This window comes from Coregonus clupeaformis, unplaced genomic scaffold (genome assembly GCF_020615455.1).
Source record: "Coregonus clupeaformis isolate EN_2021a unplaced genomic scaffold, ASM2061545v1 scaf0327, whole genome shotgun sequence".
NCBI lineage: Eukaryota > Metazoa > Chordata > Actinopteri > Salmoniformes > Salmonidae > Coregonus > Coregonus clupeaformis.
Genome location: NW_025533782.1, coordinates 171,254 through 185,840, shown reverse-complemented (window position 1 = coordinate 185,840; position 14,587 = coordinate 171,254). Strand labels below are relative to the sequence as shown.

Genomic DNA, 14,587 nt, shown 5'->3' with positions numbered 1-14,587 from the left:
TGGATACATTTGTATCTATAATACTCAAACCTACCAGAAGGTGTCACTGTACTGCATTTCAGAGGTGAATTACAGTCTTACAGTGGAAAATGTTGATATTCCTGTAACATAAGTTAATATATAATTATGATGATAGTTACCATGGAGGCGACAGGGAAGAGGTAGGGGTGGTTGGCACACTTCTTCAGGTCCATCATGATGTTGAGTAGAGACACCTGGTTACCTCCTCTAGAGTTCAGAGCCTCAAAGTTCTTTGTCAAAATCAACTTGTAGTATTTCCTGTTATAATACATCAATTGAGAATGACACAGTTAGTGTGTGATTGTTTTTATGATTAACTGGTCAAATACTCCCCCTCTCGCTCTCTTTTTCCATCTCTCCATCTCTCCATCCCTTACTTCTGCATGGGGCTGAGTTCCACTCGTACGATGAGCTCTGTCTTGGCCGGCATGTTCTTGAAGACGTCAGCCTTCAGCCTCCTCAACATGTGGGGCCCCAGCAGGTCATGGAGTTTCTGGATCTGGTCCTCCTTGGAGATGTCTGCAAACTCCTCCAGGAACCCCTCCAGGTTACTACAGAGAGAGGATGGGAGGGGGCAGGGGGAAAGAAAGGACGTCAGGTGAGTGGGGGACATTTTGGTTGAAAACATGTAGGTAGAAGTAGAGATGTGGGACTGTTTATGTTTGTTTGCGTGTTTATATGAGTGTGTGCATCTATACATACAGCACGTCCAAGTGTGTATCCGTCTATATGTATATGTGTGTGTGATTCTATGGGTGAAGATGTGTGTGTGAGGCTGGCCCTACTTGAAGCGGTTGGGAGTGAGGAAGTTGAGCAGGTGGAACAGCTCCTCCAGGTTGTTCTGTAGAGGAGTACCAGTCAGCAGCAGCTTGTGGTCAATCTTATAGTCATTCAGACGTCTGAAGAACTGACCAGGGAGAGGAGAGAAAGCGCAGGCAATAATACATTGATTGATTGATTAATGACATGATTGATTGATTTATGACTTTTCTTGTCTTTCAAGAGGACATTCTGTAAGGTTATATACAGTACACACACACACATACACACACACACACACACACACACACACACACACACACACACACACACACACACACACACAAACAGTGGCAGCCAACCTTGCTCTGATTGTTCTTGAGGCGGTGAGCCTCGTCCACCACTAGACAGGCCCAGTCTATAGACTTCAGGGAGGTCTGGTCTATCGTCACCAGCTCATAGGAGGTCAACAGGACATGGAACTTTATAGGGGCTTCTCTCTGGAGAAGAGAGAAAGAGAGGGAGGGAGGGAGATCGAGAGGTGTATGGGGGAGAAAAATTGAGATTGTATTGGGAGAGACAGGGAAGGAGGATGGGGGGAAGGAGATGCAGAGATTAGTTGAGGTCGTCATCAAAGGACACATAGGTCAGACCTTTCTCTCATCTCTTTCTATTAGCCTTGTCGTTCCTCCCCTCCCTCCGTCCCCTCCTTCCTCACCCTCAGTTTGAAGGCTTTCTTCCCTCCTCTAGCTGCTGTGTCGTCGAAGGTCAGCTCATTCTCTCTGATGATTGCTCTGCTGTCCTTGTCCCCTGTGTAGGTCACCACGTAGAAGTCTGGGGCCCACATCTCAAACTCTCTCTCCCAGTTAATGATGGTGGAGAGGGGGGCGCTCACCAGGAACGGGCCCCGGGTATGGCCCTTGGTGGGGGGAAGGAAAGAACCATATTTACAACAGTGACTGTGATGCAGAAAGACCCATTGATAATACATAGAATAGAACAGAATGCGTTATTACCCCTCATGAAGGAATTTGCCTTGCACATTAGAATTTACATTTTAGTAATTTAGCAGACACTCTTATCCAGAGAGACTTACAGTAGTGAGTGCATACATTTTCATACCTTTTTCGTACTCGTCCCCCATGGGAATCGAACCCACAACCCTGGCGTTGCAAGCGCCATGCCCTACCAACTGAGCCACATGAGACTAGAAGCCCTGGCAAGAACTAGAAGGGACTAGAAGCACAGGCAATACAAAATACAGGTGTACAGGTGTACACAGAGTTCCCAACGGTGCCGTCCTACCTCTTTGAAGAGTGAGTAGAGGAAGACGATGGTCTGGATGGTCTTGCCCAGCCCCATCTCGTCTGCCAGGATGGTGTCAGTGCCCTGTGCCCAGCTGAAACGCAGCCAGTTGAGCCCCTCCAGCTGGTACAGGTGCAGAGTGCCCCCCGTCGCCGTCACAAAGTCCGGCTGCTCCTCGTACTTTATCGTAGGCTGGAAGGTAAACACAAGGAAAGTGGAGGAGGGATGGTGATGTAAGGGGAAAAAAAGGAGATAATATAATTGACATACAAGTAAAGAAGGATACTGGAGTTTTGACTTGGAAGTCTTAGTTGATTGGCTACCGGAATGACGACCAATAGATGTGGCTGTTACAGAGTGAATGAGCCAATCAGAACTCACGTCGTTGACAGGTGATCTGTGGGGGTCTTCGCTCTCCTCCATCCTCATGCTCCTCATCCTCCTCGGCATGTCTGGGGCCTCCTTCATCACCTCATCCCTGAATCAATCAATCAACCTATCAATCAACCTATCAAAAATCCGGTGTTCTAGAACCATATACAATAGCCTACAGAGTTGGGCAAACTTGGTTTGAGATGAACTTCCACGGTTGCCATATTGACTCTATAAATACAAAGAGAGTTTGAATGTTTTAGTGTTTGGTGCCAACATGGATGCCAGTTGGCCAGTACAGTAGTCCAGTACCTGTGTGCCCAGTAGTTGGCCCTGTGGATGACAAACTCTGGCATCTCCAGATTGTCTCTCTCCCATGTGCACTGGTCGTAGGTCAGGTCTCTCCACTTGACCAGGTAGTGGTATATCCCCTTCTTGTCCACACTGGGAAAAACACACACATTACGGCCTGAACTGCAGACATACCAATCAATAACCCCCCCACACACACACACACATACCTGTGGTTGATGATGCGGTGGACCATCATCCATTCAGGCTTGATGCCGTATTTATAGAACTTGTCATCCAGGGCAGCATAGTCTGGATCTTTAAGTCTTCTCTTCTCACTCTTAACACTCTCCTCCTCTCCCCCTGACCCATAGTCCAGACTGGGAGGCTCATCCATATCTGTCTTCCTCTGGTAGTTACGGAACATCACCGAGTGGAAGATCTCCAGCTAGACGGATTGAGGGATGAAAAAGTCGAGAGGAATAGAGAGAATTTGTTCAATGAAAACAAGGAAGGCAAGACAGTAAGGTGGTAGACACACTTGCATGCCAAGCGTCTCCGTTTTTCATATTGTTTCATCAGCCTCTTCTCCAACTGTTTCACTCTCTTTCTCAGCCTCTCCCTCCCTCCCTCTCTCACCTGTAGTTCAGTGATCCAGGTGCAGTGCCAGTAGGACTGTCCGGTCAGCTTGACAAAGAACTCCCTCTCAGCTCTGCCCTTCATGGGGGGCGGCGGGGGAGCATCAGGAGGGGTATCGGGGGCGGGGGGCACGGGTACAGGATCGGGGGGCTCGCCCCATCGCCAGTGGAGGATCCTCTGTACCCTGCCCTTGATGGCAGGACACTGGGGGAAGAAGGCAAAAATGAAGGATAGAATAGAATCAAAGCGTTCCACACAAAGTGGAAACAAACAAACATGACTTACAGTGCAGCGCGGACACAGCCACTCTCCGTTGGGGATCTCAGGCAGGGGCGGGTTGAGGCAGTGGATGTGGTAGGAGGAGGGACAGGTGTCGCAGCATAATAGCTCCCCCCCATCCTTACAGACCCTGCAGAACTCCATGTGCTCATCCTCCTCTTCCTCTAGTCCTACCAGCAAGCCAACCCCAGGTACTTCTGGTACCACAATGTCCTCACTCTCCTCCTCAAACTCCTCAAAGTCCTCATCCTTCGCTTCCCACTGGATCCCCTCTTTCTCCTGCAGGAGAGGAGAAGAGGAGAGGAGAACGAGACCATGGAGAATTAATAGGTGGAGGAGCACTTAAAGGAATAGTGTGTATATGGTGCGAAATGGTAATACATCATTCCATACAATAATATAAATCAATCGTAGACATGAAGACTACCACCCATTTTGAGCAATACAGTAACTCACACAATGGGGGCAGCTCCACTTGCCCTTGGGGGCCTTCTCCAGCTCAGGCTCCAGACAGACCAGGTGGTAGGCCCTGGGACAGGTGTCACACAGAATGATCTCCCCTCCCTGCTGGCACACCTCACAGTAGTCCTGGTGGTCTGTCTCATAACCATCCCCCTCCACATCACCCTCACCCAGCACTGACAGGGAGAGGGGTGGGGGAGAGGGAGATGAATAATGTGAGGGAGAGAGAGGGAGAGATGTGGTGGAGAAATAGAGAACATAGAGAGAATATACACATTTAGGGAGAGAAAGATAAGAGGGAGAGAGACGCAAGGTACACTCTTAGAAAAAATGGTTCCAAAAGTGTTCTTCGGCTGTCCCGATACATAGGAGAACCCTTTTTAGTTCCAGGTCGAACTCTTTTGGGTTCCATGAAGAACCCTCTGTGTAAAGAGCTCTACTTGGAACTCAAAAGGGTTCTACCTGGAACCATAAAGGGTTCTTCAAAGGGTTCTCCTATAGGGACAGACGAAGAACCCTTTAAGGTTCTAGATAGCACCTTTTTTTCTAAGAGTGTAGTGAGGGAACGAGATGTGGCAGAGAGAGAGAGACCCGGGAGAGAGAGGACGAGAGAAAGAGAGAGAGAGAGCTAGAGAAGAGGGAGAAAGAGAAAGAGGGAGAGATTGAGAGACACCAGATTAGAATAGAGAGTTTACTTTTCTTCTTCTTCTTGGCGGGCCGTCCTCTCTTGTTCTTCTTGACGCGGGGCGAGCTGTCGGAGCGGACCGAGGAGCTGTGGACACTGGAGTCCTCCTGCTCCGAATCCTCCTCCTCATCAACATCATCACCACTCTGAGAGGAAGTGAGGGAGGGAGGGAGAGAGAGAGCGAGAGAGAGAAACACAGTCAGATCTCTCGACGCTCACATACCTGCATGCTCCCACAGACAGTAGCCTACACAGCACATCTATAAACCCATATAGAGTACATAGCATAGTTAAACTCACAGAGCTGCTCTTCTTCCTCTTGTTGCCTAGCACCCCCAGTTTGATGCGTATGGGAGCCATCTTCTTGGCCTTTGCTGCTGCTGCCGCGGCCACCGCCTTCTTCCTTTCAGCCAGAACACGAGGACTCTTACTGCGACTCTTCTTATATCCAGGGCCTGACAAACAGGGAGAGGATGGGGGTAAATGGTTCCAATTCAAACCCTGCTACTGTACACATACTATTACAACAGACGCCTCCACCCTCCTCATCTTCTGACCTTTAATATTTCAGATAGATTGTAACTTCCATCAATGTAATTGTCTGCATCACTTCCAATCCCCCAAATGTTTTTTTCTCTCGCAAATATATATATATACATACATATATACATATACATACACACATATATACAGTGGGGGAAAAAAGTATTTAGTCAGCCACCAATTGTGCAAGTTCTCCCACTTAAAAAGATGAGAGAGGCCTGTAATTTTCATCATAGGTACACGTCAACTATGACAGACAAATTTAGATTTTTTTTCCCAGAAAATCACATTGTAGGATTTTTTATGAATTTATTTGCAAATTATGGTGGAAAATAAGTATTTGGTTACCTACAAACAAGCAAGATTTCTGGCTCTCACAGACCTGTAACTTCTTCTTTAAGAGGCTCCTCTGTCCTCCACTCGTTACCTGTATTAATGGCACCTGTTTGAACTTGTTATGAGTATAAAAGACACCTGTCCACAACCTCAAACAGTCACACTCCAAACTCCACTATGGCCAAGACCAAAGAGCTGTCAAAGGACACCAGAAACATAATTATAGACCTGCACCAGGCTGGGAAGACTGAATCTGCAATAGGTAAGCAGCTTGGTTTGAAGAAATCAACTGTGGGAGCAATTATTAGGAAATGGAAGACATACAAGACCACTGATAATCTCCCTCGATCTGGGGCTCCACACAAGATCTCACCCCGTGGGGTCAAAATGATCACAAGAACGGTGAGCAAAAATCCCAGAACCACACAGGGGGACCTAGTGAATGACCTGCAGAGAGCTGGGACCAAAGTAAAAAAGCCTACCATCAGTAACACACTACGCCGCCAGGGACTCAAATCCTGCAGTGCCAGACGTGTCCCACTGCTTAAGCCAGTACATGTCCAGGCCCGTCTGAAGTTTGCTAGAGTGCATTTGGATGATCCAGAAGAGGATTGGGAGAATGTCATATGGTCAGATGAAACCAAAATATAACTTTTTGGTAAAAACTCAACTCGTCGTGTTTGGAGGACAAAGAATGCTGAGTTGCATCCAAAGAACACCATACCTACTGTGAAGCATGGGGGTGGAAACATCATGCTTTGGGGCTGTTTTTCTGCAAAGGGACCAGGACGACTGATCCGTGTAAAGGAAAGAATGAATGGGGCCATGTATCGTGAGATTTTGAGTGAAAACCTCCTTCCATCAGCAAGGGCATTGAAGATGAAGCGTGGCTGGGTCTTTCAGCATGACAATGATCCCAAACACACCGCCCGGGCAACGAAGGAGTGGCTTCGTAAGAAGCATTTCAAGGTCCTGGAGTGGCCTAGCCAGTCTCCAGATCTCAACCCCATAGAAAATCTTTGGAGGGAGTTGAAAGTCCGTGTTGCCCAGCGACAGCCCCAAAACATCACTGCTCTAGAGGAGATCTGCATGGAGGAATGGGCCAAAATACCAGCAACAGTGTGTGAAAACCTTGTGAAGACTTACAGAAAACGTTTGACCTGTGTCATTGCCAACAAAGGGTATATAACAAAGTATTGAGAAACTTTTGTTATTGACCAAATACTTATTTTTCACCATAATTTGCAAATAAATTCATAAAATATCCTACAATGTGATTTTCTGGATTTTTTTCTTCTCATTTTGTCTGTCATAGTTGACGTGTACCTATGATGAAAATTACAGGCCTCTCTCATCTTTTTAAGTGGGAGAACTTGCACAATTGGTGGCTGACTAAATACTTTTTTTCCCCACTGTACATATATATACACACATACACATATACACATACATACACACACACACACACACACACATATATATACATACATACATATATACATACATCCATACACACACACACATATCCTTTTTTAAATTATATTTCCCTTCATTACTTTCCAACCCCACCACCCCTTCCCCAATTGGAGTAAACTAGTGAACAACAACGCTTTGGCCTCTACTTCCAGCCCATACATACTATATACATTTCATGGACACAGTCAAATTCTACAATAATTCTATTTTGTTTGTTTTTACTCCTGAACCTCCGATCATTTTCATGATGTCCATCTGGTTTGCTTCTATATGCCATATTTTTCTAACTGTGCTCTTTCACAAAAGCTCTCAACCTATAACCTATATACTTATTATGGACACAGTATGCTTTACATTAGTTATCTTGTTGTTATTAGTTGTTGTTATTAGTCCCATCCTTCAGCTCCATTCAACACCTCCCATCTATCTCTTAACACCATCCATATTGGATTTCTATTTGCCATATATTTTTCAACTGTACTGTGATGTTTTACAAAAGTTCTGAACCTTTCTATTCTCATTGTTTCTACAGATCGTAAATTGAAAATAAACATTTTTGCTAAAAGTATTATTATATTATTGATCGATTTACTATGACTTTTCAGATCACCCAGTAGTGCTATCTGCAGGGTTAGCTCCAGGTAAATATTGCAATCCTTTAGCCATTCCTGGACCTGTGTCCAAAAACAAGCTACAAATGGACAGTACCAAAACAAATGATCTAAGGCAAAATCTTCTGACCTTTGCCTTCTTTGGTCTTGGCCTTGCGGAGAGGGAGGGGCGGGGGTGGCGGCTGGGGGGCCGGCCGGGGGGTTTGGGGCTGCTTCCTGGGCGGAGGGGGCTCCGGGGATGGGGTTGCCGCGGAGACCTGCTCGGCGACGGCAATGGCGGCGGCTGCGGCTGCAGCTGCCACGGCTGCAGCACCAGAGCCCTTGAAGGGGTTGTTGGAGCTGAACTCCCTCCACTTGACCCCCAGGATAGTCATCATCTTAGACATGGGGATCTTAGGGTTCTTCTTGGCGATCATGGGCCTGCGAGGGGGAGGAGGAAGAGGAGGAAGAGGAGGAGGAGGGGGAGAGGGAGAGGGGGAAGCTAAATGAGTATGTTATGAATCTAATCTCAATCAATAACTCAGTAAATTGTCCCCTTTGACTGAGAACAAGACGCAATAAGCTACATGTTTCTAGGCTAAACATTCTGCCACCGGCCCTGTCTGATTTCAAGTTAAATAGAGTCATCTGCGTCACATCATCACAGTACCTCATGGACTGGCTGAAGGCTTTGTAGTTGGTGAGTGTGCGGTAGTCGTCTTCAGTGAAGGTATGATCCACATCCTCCAGACCCCAGTCTTTAGCCAGCTGGGCCGACGTCTTCTGTTCTATTGGCTGGTGGAAAGAAACAACCAATCAGAGAGCTAGACTAGAGCCATCAGAGTGAGGCCAAGTAGAAGCAAAACAATGACAACCCTTTTTTGTTGTGTCCTTACCTTTGTTGTCTCCTCTTGCGTGTTGTCCCCGTTGTCTTTTTTCATCTTTTGTTTTTTTTTCTCCTTCTTCTCCTTGTGTTTCTTCTTCTTCTTTTTCTCAACAACGAAGTCGCTGGCTGCACTGTCGGAGTTCTCGCCATAGTCTCTCTCTCTCTCCGAGTCTCTCTCTACATCACTGTCCTGAGAGGGGAGAGGAGAAGAGAAGGGGAGAGAGGGAAAGTGAGAGAACATAAAAGAGAGGTCGAGGGAGAGGATCAATACGTAATGCCACAGCTATTTAGACAAATTACTTCAATCAAGCAATGAAAATAGAATGAAGTGTCATCAGAATGTATGGCGATAGATGGCGTGATATTGTAATGTCCGAGAAGCTTACAATCTTTGTCCGTTTTTTAGCTTTGGAGAGTTTTCCTTCTTTCTCTTTCTCCTTCTCCCTCTTCTTTGTCTCCTTCTTCTTCTTTGGCCCTCGTTTCTTCCTCGCTAGACTGTCCCTGTCCGATGCCTCCCCTTCTTCCTCTATGGCGGGTTTGAAGAGAGGAGATGGGGATGAATGGAAAGAGAGCGAGTTGTGACTAAATCATATTGACTATAATCCTCTTTGAAGGCTTTGAATCATCTATCTAATCTCTCCTGAACACAATTAAGCACAACAAAAGCATCTCACCAGCCTGCTGTGATGTGTGCATTGACACCAAGTGTGTCATATGGGAGGGACTATAGTGTCTTAACATGTCTTTCTACCTTGACTGAATTCTGACAAACACTCAATTAGTCCCAGTCAGTGTGTTTGACAGCTGCTTGGTATCAGTTCAATGAAAAGCAAAGCCATAACTGGCATTATTATTATTACTATTACATTATATGTCAATGAGTGTTGTATAAAACACAATAATAGTATTCATGGTGGTATTTGAAAACTGAGGCTGAGTCATTAAAGTAAGGCATATAAAAAATTTACATCCATTGCAATATCTTTGTCCTGCGATCAAAAATTGGGAAAATAGAAACCAATCAAACATGGCATAGCTTTATTTAGAAGACAACATCACTGAACGTTTCGAGGATCAGTTAGCCAGTATTCAAGGGCTTCCCAAATGAGTCTTTCAACACTTTATTCAAGTTTTTCACTGGGCAAAGAGAGAGACAGCAGCCTCTTTGAGCGTGAGAGAGAGATAAGCCTATGTATTGTCAGGAAGGTGGAGAAAAGGGGGAAAAACATCACCAAGAACTATCGCTTGCGGCCACCATGCACTTGGTATAAATTAGTTCGTTTTTATTGTCTGTCTTTGTTGGGCACCTAGAGTAGGGTTACAACACGCAGCGCGCGCACAAACAAGGTCTCCGCATATGTCTGCTGCAGAGTGCAGCCAGAGGCGGCAGCAGCACGCACGCGGAGCTCGGTGATTCTGAGGCCGCAAGCCAGTCTGTCTATATCTGATGAACTGAAACAGAGACGAAGAGGCGAAGCGAGAGGGATAACTGGGCCCAAAATCTGGCTTCTCCAGCAGGTGGCGGTTTTTCGTTTTTTTTCGCTGACCAAGCAAGAGGTTTTTGTATGGAGATCAATGAGTGTCGAATTTGGTTAATCTTCTTTTATATAAAGGCTTATTTGTTACGTGTGGCTTATTTGATCGAATATACGTTTCGTAATGATTAGGTTGCTACTAGTGTACTGATATAAGTAGGACACGTGACATCCCGGCAACTTTGAGAAAAAAAACACTTTATATCGGAGTTGTGCCGCTTGTTCACACGCGTATCTGCCCTCTCATTGGATAAAATGGTCCCACCTGATCTTGGCTCCTCCCGACTGCCTTCCATTTTTTTGACATGTATTTTTATTGTTAGAGCGGCGACTTGAGTATCTAGTTAATATAATGGATAATCTGTGACTGAAACGACTCCCTACCCTAGGCTACTTCCCGTTAATTCCCAAACCTGGGTCCAGACCACAAGAGCAACAACCGCTGGCGGAGGTCGCTGGGGGGTTAAGGGCCACGGCGGGAAGCGTACTAATTGATTCGCGCGCTTGTCTGTCTCGAGACAAGCAACACAGGCTACAAATTCAGTGATGCTAAAAGGGCCCTTGTTGAATATCCCAAAATCATGATATGCAATAGCCTATCGAATGCCACTATTGAATAGGCTACATGCAAATGCATTTAATTTAATTAGGCTAATTCGAATTAACTGTAAAATAATGCAAACATGTTATTTGGTGTGCAGGAACCAGGTAGGCCTGATCATAGTCCCTTAAAAATATAATTATTTGGAGAGAAAAAAGCTGTCTGTTGATAGTGTTTTGCACATTACATTGTTGTGGGCAAGTCCTTTCTTTTATGTGGCTTTACCATATATTTATTATGTTTATTACAGGCCTACTTGTTAAATATTTGTTCGTCTGCTATGACAACGAAAAGAGAGGGAAAACAAAGGCCCTCTAGGCGACACATAACGGTTCTATTCAGAACTTGAGTAGAGTGTCAGTGTCCTATCATTAACCGTCCCTGTCAGTGTGGAGACAGTCAGTGGGTAGGGTCAAGTTTATTTACACGCTGTCATACCAGCACTCACTCCATCATCCGGTTTTAATGCTTACGCCTCCGCAACACATCACATCACTATTCTAAAGATCACTATCAGAAAGCGTATTGCTGGGGAGTCCATGTTTTCTAACAGTGATGTCGTGAGCTTTACCCTTCACGTCGACCTATTCATATTGAGATATTATTTATATTTATGGATGTGGCACCATTCTACGGATGAAAAGAAAGTCGAGGAGGATGAACTTTGTTAATTGTAGGCAATATATATGGGATAAAACGAAAAGGGCGGTCTCAAGTTGGTTTCGAAGTTGGAATCCTCAACTCTTTCTATTTCAAAGCTGCGCTCTCCTCTGGAGCAACGGGCGCGCAACTAATGATATTGTAGCAACAGATAACTATTGAGATGAGCGGCACAATGTGTCCTGGCTTACTTTTTTCACAATTTGGAGTATGTGTTTCTATTTTGTGTGCGCGCTCCCGAGTCTTTCGCCAGTGTCTGTCTCCTGTAGCCTACTATAGCCTACCTGGCGCGGCTAGTGTTGCAGTTTCTCGAGGCGCCGCCGGCGAGTTTATGTCGCTTGCGTTCTCGTCTAGATCTCCGTCGTCCTCTTCTTCATCAAAATCTCCTCCCTTGGAATTAACCAACATGCCCTTGTCTTCCTCACAGGACCGGAGAGGAGAGGACATTATATTCCTGTCATCGGCTCCGTCCTCGAAATCAGAAATCCTCCGGAATTATGATATTTATTTCATATTCAAATCGACACCAGAAAAAAGTGGGGGGCGTTTTGGAATATTTTACACTACAACGCAAGGAAACAAAGATGGCCGCCCTTATATTTATTTTTTAACAACCCCCCCCCAATAAGAAAAATCCCCTTACATAAAAAATGGCTGACTATATTATTGCAGAACGCCCCCCCCCCACCCCTCCTCCTTTCTCTCTCTCTCTCTCTCTCTCTCTCTCTCTCTCTCTCTCTCCGCTCTCTCTCTCTCTCCCCACCCCTCCTCCCTTCTCTCTCTGCCTGTCTCTCCCTTTCTCAGCGCACCCCTCCCTCCTCAAATAACATTCACATTGTTACAAGAAAGGGTGAATGACTGCTTGTATAAATTGTTACTTGTTTGTGTCGTCGTCGTCGTCGTCGTCCCCCCCCCCCCCAAGATCAGACACGAAGGCAGACTTGCCTGGTAACTGTGCCTCAAGATCACTCACACGAAACAACGCTCCCTTTCTACACTGCAGAACACTACACAAATCTATCAAATATTCTTAAAGGCCCCCACCGTAGTATAAAATTATAAGTGTGTGTGAGAGAGAGAGCGAGTCGGGGAGGGAGCTTGAAAGCGTGTGTGTGTGTGTGTGTGTGTGTGTGGGAGAGGGGGGTTGGAAAAATCTGCCGCAGCCATGCCCAGACTTTACATCAGATTGGATTGCTTAAAAATTAACCACTTGTGGTAGGGATAAAAACAATGCAATATGCAGACCATCATTTTTTCAACTGGAATTTATTTCGGATTAAAATATAAATCGAATAAATTATTTTCAAGACGGTGAACACAGAGAAATGAAAGATGACACATTTTATACGCATCTTACACTGTTTCACTACAGTCACCCTGATCTGAGTGACAGTAAGGCAATGGGAACCTCTAGTAGTCAGACTGCCTGGTCTCCCCTTCAGGCAGCTCAGTTTTGACAAAGGGGTCTACGATCAGACATACAGTCCCTTCTGAAAGTATTCACACCCCTTGACTTATTCCACATTTTGTTGTGTTACAGTCTGAATTTAAAATTGATTAAATTTAGATTTTGTGTCACTGGCCTACACAATACCCCATAATGTCAAATGTTTTTAGACATTTTACAAATTAATTAAAAATGAAAAGCTGAAATGTCTTGAGTCAATAAGTATTCAACCCTTTTGTTATGGCAAGCCTAAATAAGTGAATGAGTCAAAATTTGCTTAACAAGTCACATAATAAGATGGACTCACTCTGTGTACAATAATAGTGTTTAACATGATTTTTGAATGACTACCTCATCTCTGTACTCCACACATATAATTATCTGTAAAGATCCTCAGTCGAGCAGTGAATTTCAAACACAGATATTCAACCACAAAGACCAGGGAGGTTTTCCAATGCCTCGCAAAGAAGAGCACCTATTGGTAGATTAGTACAAATAAAAAAGCAGACATTGAATATCCCTTTGAGCATGATAAAGTTATTAATTACACTTTAGATCAGGGCTCTCCAACCTTGTTCCTTGAGAGCTACCGTCCTGTAGGTTTTCACTCCAACACTAATCTAGCACACCTGATTCTAATAATTAGCTGGTTGATAAACTGAACCAGGTTAGTTACAACTGGGGTGGGAGTGAAAACCGACAGGAGGGTAGCTCTCCAGAAACAGGGTTAGAGACACCTGCTTTAGATGGTGTATCAATACACCTAGTCACTACAAAGATACAGGCGTCCTTCCTAACTCAGTTGCCGGAGAGTAAGGAAACCGCTCAGGAATTTCACCATGAGGCCAATGGTGACTTTAAAACAGTTACAGAGTTTAATGGCTGTGATAGGAGAAAACTGAGGATGGATCAACAACGTTGTAGTTACTCCACAATGCTAATCTAATTGACAGAGTGAAAAGAAGGAAGCCTGTACAGAATAAAAAATATGACACAACATGCATCCTGTTTGCAACAAGGCACTAAAGTAATACTGCAAAATATGTAGCAAAACAATTAACTTTTTGTCCTGAATACAACGTGTTATGGTTGGGGCAAATCCAATACAACACATTACTGAGTACCACTCTCCATATTTTCAAGCATAGTGGGTGTGCTTGTAATGGGTATGCTTGTAATTGTTAAGGACTAGGGAGTTTTTCAGGATAAAAAAAAAACTAAATGGAGCTAAGCACAGGCAAAATCCTTGAGGAAAACCTGGTTCAGTATGCTTTCCAACAGACAAGGGGAGACAAATTCACCTTTCAGCAGGACAATAACCTAAAACACAAGGCCAAATATCCACTGGTGTTGCTTACCAAAACGAAATGGAATGTTCCTGAGTGACCTAGTTACAGTTTTGAATGAAATCTTCTTGAAAATCAATGGCAAGACTTGAAAATGGCTTTCTAGCAATGATCAACAACCAACTTGACAGAACTTCAGGAATTTTTAAAAGAATAATGTGCAAATAATGTACGATCCAGGTGTGCAAAGCTCTTAGAGACTTACCCAGAAAGAATCACAGCCGTCATCGCTGCCAAAAGGTGATTCTAACATGTATTGACTCAGGGGTGTGAATACTTATGTAAATTAGATATTTCTGTATTTCATTTTCAAATCTTTACACATTTCTAAAAACATGTTTTTACTTTGTCATT

At 44.7% G+C, this 14,587-nt stretch overlaps 1 protein-coding gene across 7 annotated transcripts in view; it reads right to left on the bottom strand.

The window, feature by feature from the left end:
• Positions 1-12,082, bottom strand: part of LOC121572117 (chromodomain-helicase-DNA-binding protein 3-like) — a 35,374-nt gene extending 23,292 nt beyond the window's left edge. For all 7 annotated transcript variants that reach the window (XR_006658545.1, XM_045214859.1, XM_045214856.1 and 4 more), the window contains exons 1-19: positions 11,725-12,082; positions 9,031-9,170; positions 8,655-8,834; positions 8,429-8,553; positions 7,910-8,199; positions 5,114-5,268; positions 4,824-4,959; positions 4,123-4,304; positions 3,673-3,945; positions 3,388-3,591; positions 2,979-3,196; positions 2,770-2,901; positions 2,467-2,563; positions 2,086-2,277; positions 1,499-1,699; positions 1,143-1,280; positions 807-928; positions 399-572; positions 141-279 (exon numbers count right to left, since the gene is read on the bottom strand). Coding sequence is in view for 6 of the 7 variants with exons in the window: in XM_045214859.1 (XP_045070794.1) it covers positions 141-279; positions 399-572; positions 807-928; positions 1,143-1,280; positions 1,499-1,699; positions 2,086-2,277; positions 2,467-2,563; positions 2,770-2,901; positions 2,979-3,196; positions 3,388-3,591; positions 3,673-3,945; positions 4,123-4,304; positions 4,824-4,959; positions 5,114-5,268; positions 7,910-8,199; positions 8,429-8,553; positions 8,655-8,834; positions 9,031-9,170; positions 11,725-11,887 (3,261 nt within the window). In the remaining variant the exon portion in view is untranslated. The remainder of the gene's footprint in view (positions 1-140; positions 280-398; positions 573-806; positions 929-1,142; positions 1,281-1,498; positions 1,700-2,085; positions 2,278-2,466; positions 2,564-2,769; positions 2,902-2,978; positions 3,197-3,387; positions 3,592-3,672; positions 3,946-4,122; positions 4,305-4,823; positions 4,960-5,113; positions 5,269-7,909; positions 8,200-8,428; positions 8,554-8,654; positions 8,835-9,030; positions 9,171-11,724) is intronic.
• Positions 12,083-14,587: the final 2,505 nt, after the last annotated feature.